Genomic DNA, 21904 nt, shown 5'->3' on the forward strand with positions numbered 1-21904 from the left:
TTTCAAATTAAATTACTGTAGAATCTGCTCAACTGTACAGTACTTACTTTGACAGTCCTTTTAATTTTTGTATTATATTAAATTCTTCAATAAAGCATTGAATTGAATTACTGACTCTTCTATGGCAATTTGTTACTTTCAAACTTCCAAAAGTTTAGTCCCTCATAACATAGTATCTCTACTGTTTACTGAGGTTTCCCACTTTATCAGTGTTTTCCTGTTTTATTTCAGGATTTTCCCACCAGTTTGACCAACAGATGATGGACTCTTCCCCTTTTCAGGATTTTCTGTCTTTTCCAACAAAGATATTTTCTGTTTTTTCTCGTGCAAAATGGAAACTTTCCCACATCTCATAGCCAAGAACACAATGCACTTTCACACAATAAATTATATAAAATTCACTGGCTATGTCCTTTTTATATATCTTCAAATCAAATTACAAATTAATTATTGAATCTTGATTCTTTTACATCTTTAAATTTCTCTCTTAACTTTTCTTCTGTTGGTAAATTTATTCAAATTTTCTCTTCCAACTAAAGTCAATGCTGAGGCCTTACCAATTCTGCATCCACTGTCTAAATTTTATTTTCTGACGCTTTCAGTGCCAAAATTGTTCTGCTGCTGCTATCCGAGCAACTGTAATCTCTTGTCAGTAATTGCATTTCAGCTGACTGACTGACTGGCTGTGATGTCTGGAAGTGGGAAATTTGTTTTCTTCAAAAAAGAAAATTTTTCTCTATTGAAAATTTTCTCCTTGTGTTAGGGATTTCTGCATGGAATTCAAATACTGCCACCATGTGGTATTTGATACAGGACTAGGAGTGACATAGGTAGTTCACTGCCACCAATCCTTTGTCGTAATGACTTGTCTGCTATTGTTCTGTTTAGATCAGTGGTAGAGAATAGAAGATGCACGTGTCTTCATTAAGAAGCTGATTATTGCACGATAGCAATAACTACAACACACATTTCAAGTCAGGCATAACAGAGAGATTCTTGGGATCTATACAGGATACACCTATTCCCTATGAAGGTTACTGTTGAATATACTATCTGCACCAAAGGTTTCTGAATCATTGCCTTATACTCCATGTTATGAGCAGTCCCTGGATGAGATTCCCCAGTTTGTTATGGTTTCAGTGGGATATCCCAAATCATTAAGCTTCTGGGTGAGGAGGGATTAACTGGCTCCCCTCAGTTTTCGCCCCACTCCTCATTTAATTGGTCGCAATAAGGTTAGTTCAACAAGAACCTATTCCCCTGTGGATAGCTTTTTCCCAGAAGCAAATGAACTTCTGCTTCAAAAGGAGTGGATTTAACCAGGTCCTCTTGAATTACCAGAGAGAGTTTACTAATAACAACTAAACAAGAAGAAATAGTAACACAACATTATTTTGTATTTTTTTAACAGACGCTTAGATAGTTGAGTAGTCTGAACAATTGGATGCAAAAGAATTGCCAATGCTAGTGGCAAATGTAATGCTAAGGCAGCCACAGCTTTCCAGTAACACCACTAATGATAAAAGTCAGGTTCACCAATCAAACAACAAGAGGCAGCTGAAGCTGTCTAGTCTGAGTGAGATGAGGTGTTTTTGACTCCCGGAAGCCATTTCTTCCATTTAGAAAGATATCCCTGGTCCAGAAATCCAGGATACTTCAAGGGAGGAAGTACTTGATATAACAGAACAACTGTTTTCAATGATGGACATTCTCAGCATTAAAAGTCCTCAGATAATGTTGTAGGACAACTACCTGGGTTAGCTTGGAACAGTTCCTTTGCAAAAGGAATTTAGGAGATTTAAAAGCTCTCCAGGTAATGGACTGGCATTAAGAAACTGTACCCTCTGAAGAATACTAGAGGGAAGATAAGATCTTCCACTTGAAAACTGATTCACAAATCAGCACTAGGTTAACATCCTCAAGCAAAAGACCTAATTATCTTCAAGCACAGCGAGAGCAAATCAAAAGAAATTCCTGTCTCCTGTGCACTCAGTGACTACCTCACATCGATACACCCATTACTGATACATCAAGTGAAGGAAATGATCTTGCTATATTCATTGAACAAAATTCTTCATATAATTTAAACATTTCTATTAAATCCCCATTTGGTCTTTCATATTTCAATTCAAATCACCTTTATTTCTGTGTTTTGCTTTTTCATTCATATTAAGAACTAAAGATTTAAAATCTTAATTATAACTTAATATTTCAAAGATGACCCTCTTAATTTTTACCTGTGATAATTCATTTCAAAAATATCTGCATATTCTCCTCTTCCTTTGTACTTCCCAGGACATTGCTACCTTTTCAGCATGCCACCCTGTGATCATCATTCAAATTAAATTTGGTGAATGTCACCCAGGTATCTGGCCTGTTTAGGATGCTCCAGACAAACGTTGTCCTTCTCTGTTCCCAAATGTATGGACAGCCCAAATCTTGGGATGAGGGTGATCTGAGAGTTGGGAAAGAGCATAAGGTGGCAACAAGCTGCTGTCTTCAATTTTCTTAATGACAAGGTTGAGGTAAGTTTGCTTGTGGCTGGCCCCATGATGCTGAGTCGATGAAATGTGGTGCTGGAAAAAGCACAGCACGTCAGGCAGCATCTGAGGAGCAAGCGAGTCAACATTTCAAAAATAACACTTCATCAGGACTCTGGAGAGGGAGAGCCAAATCATTTGTAGGGCTGAGTAGACACTGCCATTTCTGTCCATAATCAGGTATCCTTTCTTATCTTTTGTTGTGTACAGCCATTTCCTTCAAAGGACAGGGGAGAATACCAGTAATAATTCACTGCTGCATTTGGGTTAACTGTCAGACATAAGCATATGATAACATAAAGAGCTGGGTGTAAGGGTGGTATCATTGCTTAATGTGTGAAGAAGTATCAGGGTGTTAGGTGTGAACCCTGATTGTCATGGAGTGTTGCTGGGTGAATGATGGGGCTATGTTAGTTTACCAGCATGAAAATTCATCGGTGTGTAGGCAATGTTATGTGAAGATATATTAACTGATATCATTCACCTAAATGCGATCCTTTGATTTCTTGTGGCACTGCTGTGAAGTCCTTTGGTCTAGTGCTCAGCAATTAATCTCCCTGCCCCATTGCTCCGACATTCTTATCTGTGGGTGGTTTGTGGGATTCTCTTGGCACCTTTCCCTTTGCAACTCTCTCACCTGGTGTTCAATTTTCTATGTTTTAAAATTGCTGCAATATTATTTGGTATAGTTTACTTTAAATGCAGCCTGCTCTTAAAAGTGCAAACGGTTGGTGGTGGGGTTTGCAGTTGAATTCATTCATCAAAGAATGCTGTTTAAGTGCTGGATGAGTTCAAGTCAATCATGGAGGGATACGTGGAATAGAGAACACAACTGAACAAGGACACTTTCATATTAGGGTGTAAATACCATCATTGGAAGAGAACAAAGCCAGGGGAAAATAAATCTTTTATTAAAAATCCATTCATAGGATGAGTGATACTGGCTGACCCAGTATTCATTTCCTATCCTTAGATACTCTTGGTGACGCGGGGCCTTGAACTGCTGCAGTCTATTTGGTATCAGTTCACCCAGAATGGCATTAGGGAGGCTGCAGCAGTGCTGTCCTGGAAATGTTTCAAGTGGATAACACCAGCATGTATATGTTGATTTGTTTTAAAGTTCTGTTGCCAGAATGTGCGCTTGAGCAGAGAGTTGAAGTTTGTGTTTCCTGATCAGGTGGGAAAAACTGTTTGAAACAAAATCTTGATATACTGAGTACTGTAGAATGCTGAACATCAACAAAGCTCCTGATTTTCATTTAAGATGCTCTTGAATCCTACCCCATTGACCATGTGAGTAAGTTGTCATTAATGTGAAATTTTATTTGATGCTTCTGTGAAATGCTTGATAAACTGTCATATAGGTAGGTGCAAATTGCTGTAGTAATTCACATTGCTGTTCTGCTGTAATTGCAAAAATGACTGGAACAAGAAACGCAGAAAGAAGATAACAATTGGAAGAGACAGTGAATCCAATAAAAGGAAATATATATTGTATTTGACATTTTTAAACAAATTTAAAAACTGAAAAAGCTGAAAATAAATTAAAAGCATGTGCTAGTAATAGATGGTGTCAACCTGGTGAAGCTACCAAACAGGACTAACTGGTGTGTCAAACAGTATAAGCAACAAGTGATAGAGCTAAGCAATCCCATGAACAATGGATCAGATCTAAGTTCTGCAGTCCTGCCACATCCAGTCATGAATAGGGGTGGACAGTTAAACAATTCACTGGAGGAGAAGGGTCCACAAATAGCCCTAACCTCAATGATGGAAGAGTTCAGCGCATCAGTGCAAAAGATATGGCTGAAACATTTGCAGCAATCTTTGGCAGAGGTGCAGAGTGAATGATTAATTTCAGTCTCTTCCAGTGGTCCTCAGCTTTACAGATACCACACAATTCACTCCAAGTGATGGTCAAGAAATTTTTTTTTAGATTAGACTTACAGTGTGGAAACAGGCCCTTCAGCCCAACAAGCCCACACCGACCCGCCGAAGCGCAATCCACCCATACCCCTACATTTACCCCTTACCTAACACTACGGGCAATTTAGCTTGACCAATTCACCTGACCCGCACATCTTTGTGACTGTGGGAGGAAACCGGAGCACCCGGAGGAAACCCACGCAGACACGGGGAGAACGTGCAAACTCCACACAGTCAGTCGCCTGAGTCGGGAATTGAACCCGGGTCTATGGTCGGAGGCACCAGATGCTGCAAAGGCTATGGGCCCTGACAACATTCTGATAATAGTACTGAAGACTTTGGCTCCAAAACTTGGAGCTCCCCTAGTCAAACTCTTCGAGTACGGTCACAACACTGGCATCTACCCGGCAATGTGGAAAATTGCCAAATGTGTCCTGTACGTAAAAAGCAGCAATAATTCAACCCAGCCAATTACTACCCCATCAGTGTACTTGAGATCATCAATGAAGTCTCATCAACAGTGCTGTCAAGCAGTGCCTGCTCAGTACAAACCTACTCAGTGACACCCAGTTTGGCTTCCACCCGGGGCAATCAGCTCCTGACCTCGCTACAGCTTTGGTTCAAACATAGACAAAAGATCTGAATTGCGAAGGTGAGGTGAGAGTGACAGTCAATAGAATAGACCCTCTACAGTGGGAAAACAGGCCATTTGGCCCAACATGTCCACACTGACTCTCCAAAGCGTATCCCAACCAGACTCAGCTCCCTACCCTACTTCCTGTATTTTCCATGGCTAATTCACACTTCCCTAGATACATTGGCATTTTTAGCATAGCCAATCCACCTAACTTGCTCATCTTTGGACTGTGGGAGGAAAATGGAGCACCTGGCAGAAACTCACGTAGACACTGAGAATTTGCAGACTCCACACAAACAGTCGCCTGAGGCTGAAATTGAACCTGGGTCCATGGCGCTTTGATGGAACAGGGCTAACCACTGAACACTGAACTGTGTTCTTGACATTAAGGCCACATTTGACTGAGTGTGGCGTCAAGAAGCTATAGCAAAACTAGAATCACTGGGTATCGGGAAAAACATTCTCGATTGGTTGGAATCATACCTGACACACAGGATGATCGTTGTGGTTGTTGGAGTTGGCAAGTAACATTCATGTCACATTAATGCCAGGCTATGGCCGTCATCAATAAGAGACAATCTAATCACTGTCCCTTGACATTCAGCAATGTTCCCATCACTGATATCCCCCACCTTCAACATCCTGGGGAGGGTTACCATTTACTAGAAACTCAACTACACTCACCACATAAACACACTGGCTACAAGACCAGGTCAGAGGCTGGGAGTACTGCGATGAGTAACTCATCTCTTGATTCCCCAAAGTCTCCATCATCTACAAGACACAAGTCAGGAGTGTAATATTCACCCATTGCCTTGGAGGAGTGCAGTTCCAACAACACTCAAGAAGCTTAACACTATCTAGGACAAAGCAGCCCGCTTGATTGGTACTACATCTGCAAGCATCCACTCCCTCCACCACTGACGCTCAGCAGCAGCTGCATGTACTATTTACAAGATGCATTACAAGAATTTACCAAAGGTCCTCAGACAGCACCTTCCAAAGCCATGACCACAACCAACTGGACAGATAAGGGCAACAGATACATGGGAACATGACCATCTGCAAGTTTCCTCCCAAGCCACTCCTCATTCTGACCTGGAAGTATATCAATGTTCCTTCAGTGTCACTGGGTCAAAATCCTGGAATTCCCTCCCTAATGGAACTGCAGCGGTTCAAGAAGGCAGCTCACCGCAACCTTTTCAAGGGAAACTATATAAGGGCAATAAATGCTGGCCAGCCAGCGATGCCCACATTCCACAAATGAATTTTAAAATGACAAATCAAAGGGGGAAAGAATTGGATAGGCTGGGGTTGTTCTCCTTGGAACAGCAATGGTTGAGAAGGGACCTGATGATAGAAGTGTATGAGTTAATGAGGGGCATGGTACAGTAGATAGGAAAACAACTTTTCTGTCAGTAGAGGAGTCCATCATTGATCTACAATAAGAGCTAGAAGACTGAGGAGAGTTGGAGAGACTATTTCACCTTGAGGATGTTGGGATTCTGGAACCACCCAGCTGATAGGACAGCTGTATCAGAAATTCTTGCAATCATGGAATCCCTAAAGTGCAGAAAGAGGCCATTTGGTCAATTTGAGTCTATACAGACCCTCCAAAGACATTCTCTGTTTCCCCAACCCTATCCCTATTACCATGCATCTTTCCTGACTAATCCACGTAGCCTGCATATCCCTTGATACTACAGATCATTTACTGTGATCAATCCACCTAGCCTGCACATCTTTGGACTGTGGGAAGAAACTGGAGCACCGGAGAAAACTCATGCAAAAACTGGGAGAATGTGCAAACTCCACTCACAGTTGCCTGAGGGGGAATTGAACTCAGGTCCCTGGTGCCGTTAGGCAGCAGTGCTAACCACTGAGCCACCGTGCTACCTGTAGATTAAAAAAAATAAACAAAATACAATGTAAATTATTTCAGCAGTATTTAGATACAAATGTGTACTGTCACTATGGTTAAAAGCTGGAAAATGGGATTAGTATAGTCAGGTCTATGTTGACTGGCATGAACAAAATGGACTGAATGGCCTCTTTTTGTACTGTGAGAATCATTTGAGCTTATTTAAACAGTAATTTTATGGCTTCTCTTTACAGATGTTGACTGCTAAATATTTCCAACACTTCATTTTTGATTTCAATTCAGAAAGCTCTGAAACATAAATCTGTGTCTTTGGGTGTACAAATTAGACACTACTGAATCAGCTACCTAGTTGACTTTATTCCTCATAATAAAATCTAATGGCATGTGAATCGTCTGCAGATTCACCTTTACCCGTTATTGCCAGGACAGATGTAAATTCTGTCAGTAATTTCAAAAGTAGTCCAGTACAGTGCTGTTTTCAGATGAACATGAAATCATAGAATGGCTACAGCACAGCAAGAAGCCATTTGGCCTGTTGTCTGTGCCGACACTTTGAAGCTGGAATTCAGCTTGTCTTTTCCTGTAGTCCACCAAATGTTTACTTTCTCACAATTCATTTCCTGTTTTGAAAGGACCCAGCTTAGTTGCCACTGCAAGTTAAATGGTGCAATCCAGATGCAAACTAGTTACTGCCTGAAAAAGCTTTTTTTTTAATTGTGACATTGCTTCTTTAACCAATTGCCTTACACTGGTTCTTGATCAGTGATGTTTTCCCTATCTGCTCTGCCCAGCCACTAAGAATTTGAATATCTGTATTAAATCTCCTATCCACCTTCTTTTCCCCAACGGAGAATGGTCTCAACTTCTCCAATCCTCTGGCTCTGGAAATGAGGAAGTTACATTTATGAATCTTTTCTGCATCCTCTCGTATTGCCTTATAAATCATGCCAAGTGTGGTTCCCAGAACTAGGGGTGGCATGATGGCAGTGGTTAGCACTGCTGCCTCACAGCACCAGGGTCTCAGATTCGATTCTAGCCTCGGGTGACTGTGCAAACTCCACCCAGACATTCTCCCTGTGTCTGCGTGAGTTTCCTCTGGGTACTCTGGTTTCCTACCACAATCCAAAGATGTGCAGGTCAGGTGATTTAGGTGCATTAGTCAGAGGAAAATGGGTCTGGGTGGGTTACTCTTCGGAGAGTTGATGCGGACTAATTGGGCCGAAGGGCCTGTTTCCACACTGTAGGAAATCTAATCTAATCTAACTCAATGCAATACCTCAGTTGAGGACAACATAGTGTCCCATGCAGGTTTGACATAACTCCTTGTTCTTGTACTTTGTCCCTATTGACAAAGTCCAGGATGCTATATACTCAAACTGTTCTGCTGCCTTCAATGATTTATGCATGTATGTACCCAGGTACTTTTTAAAGTAATGAAAATCCTTTGTATTTAATTTCTGGTACAGAATGATTTTCAGATGTGTCACGCAAATTGGTGTTTCTGCACTGGCAATCATAAACCATCCTATTACGGAGTGGGGGTGGGGGTGGGGGTGGGGGGGGTGGGGGTGGGGGTGGGGGTGGGGGGGGTGTGGGGGGGGGGGGGTCAGTGGTGATGGCAATGGACATGGAAGTTGGAGACTTTTAGAGTATGTTCTATGTTTTACCTTCTTGTTTGTCCCCCAACCCCAAACTGAATCATCATTTGATTCTTCCTGAGTGCATATTTTATTGGCACATCAGTATGCTAAAAATAGCTTTATGATCCTTCTTTCATCATGAAGTTTAATGTTTGGATTTGAGACAAATCAGACAAGGAGAAGACAAAGTCAAGAACTGTCTTTAGAGTTAGACTTCAAAGTAACACACTTCATTATGCTTTCATACTAAATATTGCTATATGTAGTAATCATAGACCAGGCTCTTATCTTATAATTGCAATAACTAAGGATTAATTTATCTTTGTGTGTTCATGTCCATTTGCTCTTAAAACTCTACCATTCAAGACTATAATGCCATCTAGTCTGGCATGCTGCGCTTTTATCTGTTCGAACGTTTTTCCTCTGGTCAGTAATATGCAGCTGTATGACATAATCGCAAGGTATTGTAGGTAGCCCTTAGAGAGCAATCCTAAATTACAGCTGCAGTGTGGTGTAGAGTGGTGGTGGAAAATGTATTGTTTTATTGTAAAAGGAAATCTAAAATCCAAACATGTACTCTGAATTCTTGATTCCTGGAAATCTACCAGAAATATGATTACATTTTGAATCCGTTTGCACTGTTCATATTTTGGCGTAACAAATGAATTGTTGAATTATACATTCAGTTTGCCACTATAAAATATTGCCCTTTAATTTCCTTTTACTGCCTGAGTTCCCTTCGACAGTCCTTGGTTAGTACCACTCTCCCCACCAACCCATCCAAACCCCCAGGTACTTTGCCCTGCAACCGGAAAAGATGTAAAACCAGCTGGTACACCATCCCCATCACCCCCATTCAAGGTCCCAAACAGTCCTTCCAGGGGCCGACCTGACCTCCCAGTCACCGCCCATTTTAATTCCATTCCCTTTCAGACATGACCATGCTTGGCATCCTTTATTGCCACAAAGAATCAAATAGCAAATTGGAGGAGCAACACCTCATCTTCTGCCTGGGCAGCCTACAGCTCAGAGAGCTCAACACTGCGTTCTTCAATTTCAAATAACCGCCCTCCACATCCACTGACTCCCTTCCCAGCCCTTCCCCCTCCCTTTTACTCCTCCTTGCCACCAACCGGATTCGTTCCTCCTTTTGACCAACCAGGTTATACCCTCTACCTGTCTTCACCTATCCCCACCTTACCCCCCCTGCCCCTGCCATCCCTTTTATCTACAGTTCCTCCTAAACCCACCCTGAATCCTGCAGAAGGGTTATACCCGAAATGTTGACTTCTCCATTTCCTGATGCTGCCTGGCTTGCTGTGTTCTTCTAGCTTTCTGCTTGTCTACTTTGAGTTGATTCTCAAGGCACATTTAAATACAATATCTCATAATTAACCAAATCTATTTTGTCTCACTTGTGCTGTTTCAGAGAAGTAACTAAATATTGTAGTTGTTGATTTGGTGACTGTCCATGATTGTTAATAGTGCACCAGTCAATGCTTCAGTGAAAGAAATTCCCCGTTTGTCATTGAGTTGTGATGTGTACTTCAAAGTACTATAAGATGAGCTGCATTGTGGTACTTGACCCCAATTTATGATTCACCCTTTTGTTGAACAGTTAACAAAGCTAAATCTATGACTTTTCACAAGCTGTTAAAAAGTGTAGCTTGAACACGGTGAAAAAAAGTCCATGCACTGTTTAGATTGGGGCTGATCTCGTTGACCCTAAACATTAAATGCATTTGGGAAACTTAAATTGAAGCTGACTGTGAACAGCTCCTTAGATTTTTTTTCTGTTCAATATTCTACCATTTTTTTGTTTCATGCTGGAAAGCTGGTTTTGAGATTATTTGGGAATGATTATAGAAGTAGCCACAAATGTTCTGATAGTTTTAACTGCGTTACCTTGAAACCAGATTTGAAATTTTGATGATATGTATGCTTGATTTTTGAAATGTTCATTGTAATTGGAGTAGTTATTTTTTAATTTATCTGTAACTGATAAGATTACAGATACAGGATTGACTTGTAGGTAGGAAAGCACTGAATGTACGTATCACTTTGATGTTTAGATGGTCAGTTTGCAATAAAAGTACCTAATTAAAATATTTAGCAATATCAAAATTTTTGGATTATAAATAACATTTTCTTTACTACAAGGAGATATTAATTGTGATGGCATTGTTGGAGGTATCTAAAGGAGAAATACAAATGATTAAAATCTTAGTTTTTATGTTTTTATATGATAAAAAGTCATCCTAATTCTGATTCAAGCATCCATTTATTAAGTTTGATGTGAGGATTACTTTTGATACAATGTTTTGAGCAGTAGTACAAATTATATTATTGTAAGCATGAAGAAAATTTCAAACGTAGTTATTCAGGTCTGAAAATGTGATGCTGGAAAAGCGCAGCAGGTCAGGCAGCATCCAAGGAGCAGGAGAGTCGACGTTTCGGGCATGAGCCCTTCTTCAGGAATCATCTGCAGTCCTCACTTTCTCCTTAGTTATTCAGGTGGCTACTACTATGTTTCATGAAGATTTCATAATTTATAGCTCATGACTTTGGTTGCGAGGTTGTCCTGCTCTCCATGAAATCATTTCTGTGGTAGTTTTAAAAGTAGACTGACAACCCTGCCTTAGTTGCAGATGCACAAAGATTGGAGTTGGAAAGAGCAAGAGGTAACTTTTCTGAGAAGTGATTTGCGGAAACAAACAGTAATCATACTTTTAGAAAGCAGAACTTTGTGCAGAATTGCCTGTTATGCATCTAACATGAACCTTCCCACAGCTGGCTTTATCTGAAGACAGATCTAATGTGCAGTAAAATTGTAGCGCAACAATGTAAGCTTGTGTTGTAGGTTTGCAGCAACTTAGTTTCTAAATGCCTGAATAAAGAGTTTTAAACGCTGTTAAACAAATAAAAGTTTCTTGCCAGGGATTGAGTACATGGAAGAGGTTAAATCAATGTTGTATTCAGCTGTCTGATTCAGCACAAGTAGGCACCACAGCCAAACCCAGAGTTCAATTCATTTAGTTCCCATAGGAACCACTAAATACTGATCAAGAGCAGGAAACATGGCTATTTTTCCTGTTCTGAATCCCAGCCAACTGAAGTTGCTGTTTTGACCATTCAGCTGAACCTGCACATGAAAGAACTCAAATTTGGTCCAATATTTGCTAAATGAAAGTAGTTGAGTGCTCCAATGCATTAAATTCTCAAGCCAAACTTGGTTTCTGTGCACAAATATGGAGAGCCAGCAGAATTTGCCCTTGATAAATGCAAATGAGTTCAGTTGTTACTTCAAGCAAAATATCAAATGTTTTCATAATTGTATCTTCATTTTTACCCTGCCAGCCAAACAAAAATTGCATGTGAAATTTTCCTTTACTTTCCTTTTTGTCTGGTTCATTGCCATATCCCGAACCTGCCTTAAGCAGCTGCGATTTTGACTTCAATATTTTATTATTCTTTTTAAAGGCATTTTGAAAGTCCAAACTAATAAGGGTTGTTTTAACTTTAATGCTACTGCATCACTAAATTTTAGCTCAAGTGTTCAACAAAAGGTTGAGGGTTATGGACATATATCAGCGTATTAAATCTTCCAAGAAATTGCTTGCAAATTTAGATGCTGTTTGTTCTGTTTCATAATTGTATAATTTTCATGGCACTAACCATAGAGTCTTAGCATTATACAGCATGTAAATAGAATCTTCAGTCCAACTCATTTGCGCAGACCAGATATCCCAAATTAATCAAGTCCCATTTTCCAACATTTGGCCCATATCCCTTAAAACCCTTCTTATTCATCTACCCATTCAGGTGCCTTTTAAATGTTGTAATTGTACCTGTCTCCACCGCCACCTCTGGCAGCTTAGTTCAATACATATTCCACCCTCTGTGTGAAAAATCTTTCCCCTCTCACTTTAAATCTATGCCCTCCAGTTTTGGGCTCCTCTAATCTGGGAAAAAGACCTTGGCTATTTAATAGTCAATCCATGCCCCTCATAGAGTCATAGAGATGAAAAGCACGGAAACAGGCCCTTCGGTCCAACTTGTCCATGCCAACCTGAGAGCCTAAATTAATCTAGTCCCATTTGCCAACACTTGGCCCATATCCCTCCAAACCCTTCCTATTCATATATGCATCCAGATTTTTAAATCATGTAACTGTACCAGCTTCCACCACTTCCTCTGGCAGCTCATTCCATACACGCGCTACCCTTTGCATGAAAAAGTTGCTCTTTAGGTCTCTTTTTAAATCTTTCTCCTCTCGCCCTAAACTTACGGCCTCTTGTTCTGGACACTCTCAACCTAGAGAAAAGACCTTGTCTATTTACCCTATCTATGCTGCTCATGATTTTATAAACCTCTATATGGTCTTCCCTTATCCAGGAAAATCTTGAATTTATAAATCTCTATAAGGTCATCCCACAGCCTCTGATGCTTCAGGTAACAATGCCAACTCCATGTTAAATAAGTTAGATTTCAAACAGATTGAACAACACACCACTGGAAACATAAGGCCCCGTGAGCTATTAGTAACAGCATAATGATGTTCATTACAATCAGCAATCTTATAGCCCAGCCTATCCCCTCACTTCATGATTACCGCCAGGCTAGGGGACAACCCTGATTCAGTGAAATGGTATGAAGGCACGTGGAGCAACACCATTTGCACCAAAAAATGCAATTTCAACCTGGTGAAGTTATGACCTGAGACTACTGCAAGGAGAACCTTAAAAACAAAATTAGGGGAGTAAAAAGAAGAAGCCCTGAAGAAGGGCTTATGCCCGAAACATCGAATCTCCTGTTCCTTGGATGCTGCCTGACCTGCTGCGCTTTTCCAGCAACACATTTTCAGCTCTGATCTCCAGCATCTGCAGACTTCACTTTCTCCCTGAGTAAAAAGATGGCCAAGAAAGAATAATGGCAGGTATAATCCTAAAGTTATTGTACAAGTACATTCACGATAGGTAGGGAAAGAGTAAGGACCAGTGTAGTAATATGTGTACAGAGCTAGAGGAGGTAGGTAGGATTTGAAATGAATACTTTGGGTCAGTGTTCACCAGTGAAAAAGGTGTTGTGGGTATAGATAATAGGGAAAAGGACAATGATTAAAATTAAAGAAGTTAGAATTTCTTCTCGGTCTATGCTGAGTGGTCTGGCAGACGAGTAAGGTAAATAAATGTTCAGATGAACTACACACAGTATGTTGAGTGAGGCAAGGGAGGAAATAGGGGTGCTGGCAATAAATTCCAATTCTTGTCTGGTCACAGGAAAGGTGCCAGAAGGCTGGAGGACAGCTGATGTGGTACCATTATTCAAGAAGGGCGCAAGAAACAACCTATGTGGTGAGGAAGCTATTGGAAGTAATTCTGAGGGCCAGAATTAATCTGTATTTGGAGAGACTGAGATTAATCAAGAACAGTCAGAATGGTTTTGTTAAGGTGCGGTCATGTCTAATCAATGTGATTGAGTTGTGGATTTGAACTTCAGTAAAGCATTTGATAAGACCCAACATGGGAGATTGATTACAAAGGTAAGAGCCCATGGTATCCAAAGAAATTTGGCCAGTTAGAGCCAGAATTGGTTAGGTGGCAGGAAAGCAAGGGATAGATCAGATAAACATCACTGTTAATCGCAGAATATTACTTTTCTCAAATGACTTCCAAGTCTCCAATGATTTTCAGTCGCTGTGCTCGCTTATTATATTTCCTTAGATATACTCTAGTTTTTGTTTCCCACAGATCAAAGATTTGCTAACTAAAGGTTTATGTAGAATTACAGACTGCAAAGGATAAATATAGCTTGTTTGGTCCTTAAAATCCCTACTCATTTTTTTCTTCACGTGAGCTATGTAATCTAATTGTACTCTTCTCACTCTCTAGTTCCCTTAATTCCCTTTCCCTTTCAAGCAACCATCCAGTTCTCTTTTAGAAATAACTTTATGGGCCACAATTCAACAAGTAACAGTACAAAAAATGCAAATGCTATAAATTTTCACATTCTAGCCTCTTTTATGTGGAATAACCACTTTCCAGATTCATTGATCTCCACACTTATGTAATTTTGTATTTTGATATCCCACATTGACCTTGTAAACACACTAAACCCAATGTGTTTGTATGTATACATTATGATATTAAAATAAATGCATTGTCAATCAAGAGCCTTTTTAATCATTGTCTTGCATATATGTATTCTGAACTGGCCAATAGGTTAAGGAGAGCATACGCAGAGATTAGTTTATCAGTGTGGTAGAGTGACAGACAGCAGTAACGTGATAATTTGTTTCATGACCTAAATCCACTAATTCTAATCTTGTGAATGTTCTGATTTTAATCTCTGCACCTTTAGCAGCACGTTTTGGTTGCTTAAGCTGGAAGCTCTAGAAACCTTCCTTATACCACTCTACCTCTCTTTCTGCCTTAGGCACTGCTTAAAGACTAACTCTATGACCATGCTTTCAGATCAATGTTTGTGAGAAGATTTGTAGCTCAGGTGCTCATTGTTGTGGTTCTGATCGCCGAGCTGGGAATTTGTGTGGCAGACGTTTCGTCTAGGAATTCCCTGGCTGTTCTCTGTTTGGCTTGTCCTATAATAGTAATGATGACCCAGTCGAACTCGTGTTGCTCGTCATCTGCGTTTGTGGCTACTAAGGATAGCTGGTCGTATCGTTTCGTGGTTAGTTGGTGTTCATGGATACGGATCATTAGCTGTCTTCCTGTTTGTCCTATGTAGTGTTTTGTGCAGTCCTTGCATGGGATTTTGAACACTACATTGGTTTTGCTCATGCTGGGTATCGGGTCCTTCGTTCTGGTGAGTTGTCTGAGAGTGGCTGTTGGTTTGTGTGCTGTATGAGTCCTAGTGGTCGCAGTAGTCTGGCTGTCAGTTCAGAAATGTTCTTGATGTATGGTAACGTGGCTAGTCCTTTGGCATGTCCTCATTCTGTTGTCTTTCCCGTAGGCATCTGTTGATGAAATTGTGGGGGTATCTGTTTTTGGCAAATGCGTTGTATAGGTGTTCTTCTTCCTCTTTTTGCAGTTCTGGTGTACTGCAGTGTGTTGTTGTCCTTTTGAACAGTGTCTTTATGCAACTTCTTTTGTGTGTGTTGGGGTGGTTGCTTTCATAGTTTAGGACTTGGTCTGTGGGTGTGGCTTTCCTGTATACGTTTGTGGTGCTTTCTCCGTTCGGTGTTCTCTGTACCATCACGTCTAGGAATGGGAGTTGGTTGTCCTTTTCTTCCTCTCTAGTGAATTGGAATACCGTGAGTGTGGCGTTGATGATCCGGTGTGTGTTCTCTATTTTTGTGTTCCACATATCTGACCCAGAGTTTGGGTTGAATTTGCGGTAGGACTGTTTGTTCTAACCTTTGCATTACAGCTTCTGCTATGAGTCCTGAGATGGGTGAGCCCATGGGTGTGCTGTTGATTTGTTCATATATTTGGTTGTTGAATGTGTAGTGTGTTGTGAGGCACAGGTCCAGTAGTTGTTGTATGTCTTTGTTGATACGTTCCTGGTCTTGTTGTCTGTTCTGTATGTCCAGCAGGTTGGCTATTGTTTCTCTGGCTAGGGTTTTGTCGATAGAGGTGAACAGTGCCGTTAGTGTACAAAATTCCATGCGAGGACTGCACAAAACACTACATAGGACAAGCAGAAAGACAGCTAACGATCTGTGAACACTAACTAGCCATGAAACGACATGACCAGCTATCCTTAGTAGCCACACACGCAGATGACAAGCAACGTGAATTCGACTGCGACAACACTACTATTATAGGAGAAGCCAAGCAGAGAACAGCCAGGGAATTCCTAGAAGCATGGCACTCATCCACAGATTCTATCAACAAACGCATCGATCTGGACCCAATATACTGGCCACAGCAGCGGACAGCTGGAACTGACAACCAGAAGCGGTAGAGACAAACCACTATAAATGCTGGAGGAAACAACACCGAAGTGCTTCACAGGAGGCTCCTAAGCACTGAGGATGTCATCTAGACAGGGGACGAAATGTCTGCAACACAAATTCCCAGTTCGGCGAACAGAACCACAACATACTTTCAGATCATTAGCCCATATTTCCCATTATTTCACTCAGTGCGCTTTTGTTTAATAATGCTCTTGTGAAGTGCCTTGGGGCATTTTACTATGTTAAATCTCTTAATTTAAATGTGTGTTGTTGATGATAATGACATGTGGTGCATACAGAAAAATGAACATAGTACATTGTTGTTGGAGGTCTGGGCCCAAACATGTTTTTGTCACTGTGTGTATTCATGATTATTTATAATGGAGCACACACCACAGCAATGAATAATGAAGTCTGTAATTAGGGACAATCTCACCTTAGCCCTTTAGTTCTGGCAAAAATAAATATGTTGCAGGAGTTGGCTTTTTGATGTGTATCTCGGTATAACCTGCTAGACGACCCTAATTGTGGCTTCTAAATTTCACTAAGGAAGTGAAACCATAAAAATGTCTGGCTTTGGCAGGCGTAAGACTTTCGAACATAGCTTCATTTAAGAAGAACTGTATTTTCAGGGATTATCACTGCAACAGGAAACACTTTATCCCAGTGACTTATTATTTTACAATTCACAGTGGGTAAGGCTGTGCAGAAACAGCAAACCAGCAGGAAACCATGCTTGCCTCCAGAACTTGGTTGTGAGGCCAAGATGTTTATTATTAACCAGCTATCAACTGACATGTAATTTGAATAGAATGCAGCACTGAAGTCTGGCCTTGGGATCTACCATTTTTCCTTTTTATAACGCAGCAAACAGGGTATTCTGTTGGGCAGACAAGCAGAGGAATTTTCAGTAATTTTCCTTTGCATCTTCAGAAAGTATTTACTTAGCTCCCCCACCCCACTCATCCACCTCTATTTTTAGGATGTTGTGTTCATGTGCCTGTTTAAGGTTTGCTGGAGCTGTATTATAACATTTATACAGTAACTTTCAGCACATTGACCTAAAAGAAACAACCAGCAGAATGCTGATGTTTCAAAATTGTTGGCATGATTTCAGCTATCTAAACCTATGTTATCTGGCTCAACCAACAGTATTTTTGAGAAAAAAAATTCACCAGTGTGCTGTATGCAAGCTGGTTGGTTCAAGAGCATTATGGTTTCAGAAATGCCCTGAAGCTAGGGAGTATTTGGATAGCTCAAGTATACTGTTGTCTGTCTGTTTGTGATTGGTTTCCCTGTTTAATTGTATATTTCTTCCCACTGACTATTTTTGTCTATTTAAAAAAAATCAGATGTGCATGAGGCAGACAAAGATGCATTGAAATGTTAATTGTGATGTGGTGTGTTTTGTTTCAGTTGTATGATGTTAACTGGTACAATGATCCTTCCTATGTTGGTGACACTGACCTTTCCAAGTTCAAGCTGTGAAGGTAAGGAATAGTCATTATTGGATTTTTACCCTATAAGACTTTTCAATGAAGTCATGATTTGATCTAATAATCCTCAATTCCAATTTATCTTTTCCTCATATCCTTTGATGCCCCTAGTGATTAAAAATCTGCCTTTTCATGTATCTCATAATAATGACCCAGCCTCCATAGCCATCTATGGTAAAGAAACACACAGATTCACTACCTTCTGAGAAAAGAAATTTCTCCTCATTTGTCTTAAATGTGCAATCCCTTGTTCTGATATTATATCTTCTGGTCCAAACCATTCCCACAGGGCGAGCAACCTTCTGCATCTAGGTGAAAATAAAGACTGCAGATGCTGGAGATTAGAGTTAAGAGTGTGGTGCTGGAAAAGCACAACAGGTCAGGCAGCATCCAAGGTGCAGAAAATCGACGTTTCGGGCAAAAGTCCTTCATCAGGAATGAGGCTGGAGCCTTGGAGGTGGAGAGATAAATGGGAGGGGGTAGGGCTGGGGGGGGAAGGTAGCTGAGTGTGCACTAGGTGGATGGCGGTGTTGGGGGCTAAAGGTAATAGTTTGGAGGGGAGGGTAAAAGGGCTAGATGGGAAGGAAGATGGACAGGTGGGACAGGCCATGAGAATGGTGCTGAACTGGGAAGGCTGAACAGGGATAACGTTGGGGGGTGGGGGGGAGAGGAGGGGAAGAGGGGAAGGGAAATGAGGAAACTGATGAAATCTGCATTGATGCCATGGGGTTGATGGGTCCCGAGGCGGAAGATGAGGCGTTCTTCCTCCAGGCTTTAGGTTGTAAGGGAGTGGTGAGCATCGCCCTCATGACCTGTCCCACCTGTTCATCTTCTTTCCTTCTTTCTTTCCTTTTCCTTTCCTTTCATTTCCCTTCCCTTCCCACCTATCTGCTCCATCCTCCCCTCTGACCTATCAACTTTACCCCACCTCTATCCACTCTCAGCTACTTTCCCCTCTGCCCCACCCCCTCCCATTTATCTCTCCACCCCTGAGGCTCCCAGCCTCATTCCTGATGATGGGCTCTTGCCTGGAACATCAATTTTCCTGCTCCTCGGATGCAGTCTGACCTCCTGTGCTTTTCTAGCACCACACTCTAAACTTTCCGCATCTGCCTTATCAGGTCCCCTGAGGATCTAATATATTTCAATAACATTGCGTCTCATTCTTAATTACAATGAGCACAGACTCAACCTCTCCTCAAGGCGGACCCTCCATACTGGGATCATTCTAGTGAATCTTCTCTGGACTACCTCCAATGGCAATAGATCTTTCACGGAATAAGGGGTCCAGAACTATTTACAGTATTCCACCTGTGGCCTGACTTCTGCCTTGTATATGTTTTACAAAATTTCCCTACTCTATTCCTTTTGGAATAAAGAGCCTTCCTTCGTACCTGCTGAGCTTGAATGCTAGTTTTTTTTGTGATTCATGGATGAGGACTCCCCAATTCCCTCTTTTCTGTAGCTTTCTGCAATCTTTCTCCATTTAAGTAATAATTGACTTCTTTATTGTTCCTACCAAAAGTACATATCCTCTTCTGTTCTTCACGAGATGACATCTAAGATTTTTGGCTCGCTTGCTTAGCCTGTCTATGTCCCTCTGTGGACTGTATTATTCTCACTACTTGCTTTCCCATCTACTTTTTGTGTCATTTGCAAACCTGTATTGGCATTCTCTCTCTACTGCACTTAAATGTCAGCCTGGATTATATGGTCAACTCTCAGGACTGTGATACTAGCCAGATGAAAGTGCTCTGACTGGGGCACGGCTGGTCTATGACCTTGACTTCCAGTGAGATTAGGCCCCATCTACCTTCTTTGTAAAAGATCCCCTTCCAAAAATAGTAGCAATTCTTTTGGTATTTTGTCATTACTTGACAAATGGTCCTAAAATATATTTGCTAGTTGGTCTTCACCTTTGATGTTTGTGGCTCTTTATGGTCCAACTTGTGTGTATATACAACAAAACTGGCTGTACTTTGACAGTAAAAAGGTGTCATATAAATGAGAGGTCAGTGAGCTTTTCTAATTGCCTTTTGTATATCATTTAATTGCAATCTATTTACTCTTGCAAAACTGTAACAATTTTAGTACTTTATATTTTGTGGAAACCCGAATTTTGCTAGTTTACTGGAAAAATACATACTTTGTGAAAGTTATACTGGACTAAACATATTCTAAATTTCCAATGTGTATGTGTTGGATGAATTGTATAACATTTCAAAGAAAATGGATTACTAGAAGACTATTGTATTTTAGAATCTGGAGCCCCAACCAACTACTACGAATCCTGCTGCACTTCCATTGGTTATACCTTTAATGTAATTTTAGATAGTTTGCAACAGTGTTGAGGCTAAATTTTGGGGCCATTTTACCTTTAGAAAAAGAAAGAGTAAGAAGATACCTAACTTGTCCAATATTAAGACTACTGTGCAAAATTTTAAGCAAAATCAAATTCTGTTAATGTAAAGAAAAATATTTTGATGGAAACGCTCGTTAATGGGTGCTGCCATGACTTCTTTGGATTGGGTGCACTGATAATTGTGCCTCATTGTCCCACAAGCCATCACAATATTTTAAGTTGTGAATAGATTGCTAAGATTTTTCCTGACCAACTATTGCTCAAAACAAAACCAGGTTTTGTCATTAACTGAAAACATCTGTCTTAATTGTGACACACACAACTTTAACAAATGGCAGTAGAAAGTAAGGATTATCAATCTACTACTATGTGATTTAAAACAATACCTCTTTTTAAATCTCAAAATATCTGAACCGTCATTCATAACAAAGACAAATGGTTTGACACAGGTATTATGGATGAAAGAAGAACATAGACTGAGTAAGCAAAATTCTGAAGATCAGAAACCCAGTGTTTGAGGGTGGGTTAAATTTTCTCTCTCTGGTCATCTTGATTTGCAGCACTGATGACATGCTGTCTGTAAATCAATGATCATTTTTACTTCAATTAAGAAAAAGAAGGAAGCATATGTCAGGTATAGACGGGATAGATCGCGTGAATCCTTAGAGTATAAAGTCAGTAGGAGTATACTTAAGAGGGAAATTAGGAGGGCAAAAAGGGGACATGAGATAGCTTTGGCAAATAGAATTAAGGAAAATCCAAAGGATTTTTACAAATACATTAAGGACCAAAGGGTAACTAGGGAGAGAATAGGGCCCCTCAAAGATCAGCAAGGCGGCCTTTGTGTAGAGCCACAGAAAATGGGGGAGATACTAAATGAATATTTTGCATTAGTATTCATTGTGGAAAAGAATATAGACTGTAGGGAAATAGATGGTGACATTTTGCAAAATGTCCACATTACAGAGGAGGAAGTGCTGGATGTCTTGAAATGGTTAAAGGTGGATAAATCCCCTGGATCAGGTGTACCCCAGAACTATGTGGGAAGCTAGAGAAGTGATTGCTGGGCCTCTTGCTGAGATATTTGTATCATCGATAGTTACAGGTGAGGTGCCAGAAGACTGGAGGTTGGCAAACGTGGTGCCATTGTTTAAGAAGGGTGGTAAGGACAAGCTAGGGAACTATAGACCGGTGAGGCTGACCTCGGTGGTGGGCAAGTTGTTGGAGGGAATCCTGAGGGACAGGATGTACTGGCTTAAAGGTATAAGACAGAGGGTTGTGGTGGAGGATTGTTTTTCAGACTGGAGGCCTGTGACCAGTGGAGTGCCACAAGGATCAGTGCTGGGTGCTCTACTTTTTGTCATTTACGTAAATGATTTGGATGCAAGCATAAGAGGTACAGTTAGTAAGTTTACAGATGACAAAAATTGGAGGTGTAATGGACAGCGAAGAGGGTTACCTCAGATTACAACAGGATCTGGACCAGATGGGCCAATGGGCTGAGAA

The 21904-nt window shown here is 40.7% G+C and overlaps 1 protein-coding gene across 2 annotated transcripts in view; it reads left to right on the top strand.

The window, feature by feature from the left end:
• Positions 1-21904, top strand: part of LOC132817093 (activin receptor type-1-like) — a 116918-nt gene that overhangs the window by 43949 nt on the left and 51065 nt on the right. For both annotated transcript variants that reach the window (XM_060827229.1, XM_060827231.1), the window contains exon 2: positions 17957-18030. In XM_060827229.1, coding sequence (XP_060683212.1) covers positions 17961-18030 — 70 coding nt within the window. In that variant the 5' untranslated portion in view covers positions 17957-17960. The remainder of the gene's footprint in view (positions 1-17956; positions 18031-21904) is intronic.

This window comes from Hemiscyllium ocellatum, chromosome 7, assembly GCF_020745735.1.
Source record: "Hemiscyllium ocellatum isolate sHemOce1 chromosome 7, sHemOce1.pat.X.cur, whole genome shotgun sequence".
Classification (NCBI taxonomy): domain Eukaryota; kingdom Metazoa; phylum Chordata; class Chondrichthyes; order Orectolobiformes; family Hemiscylliidae; genus Hemiscyllium; species Hemiscyllium ocellatum.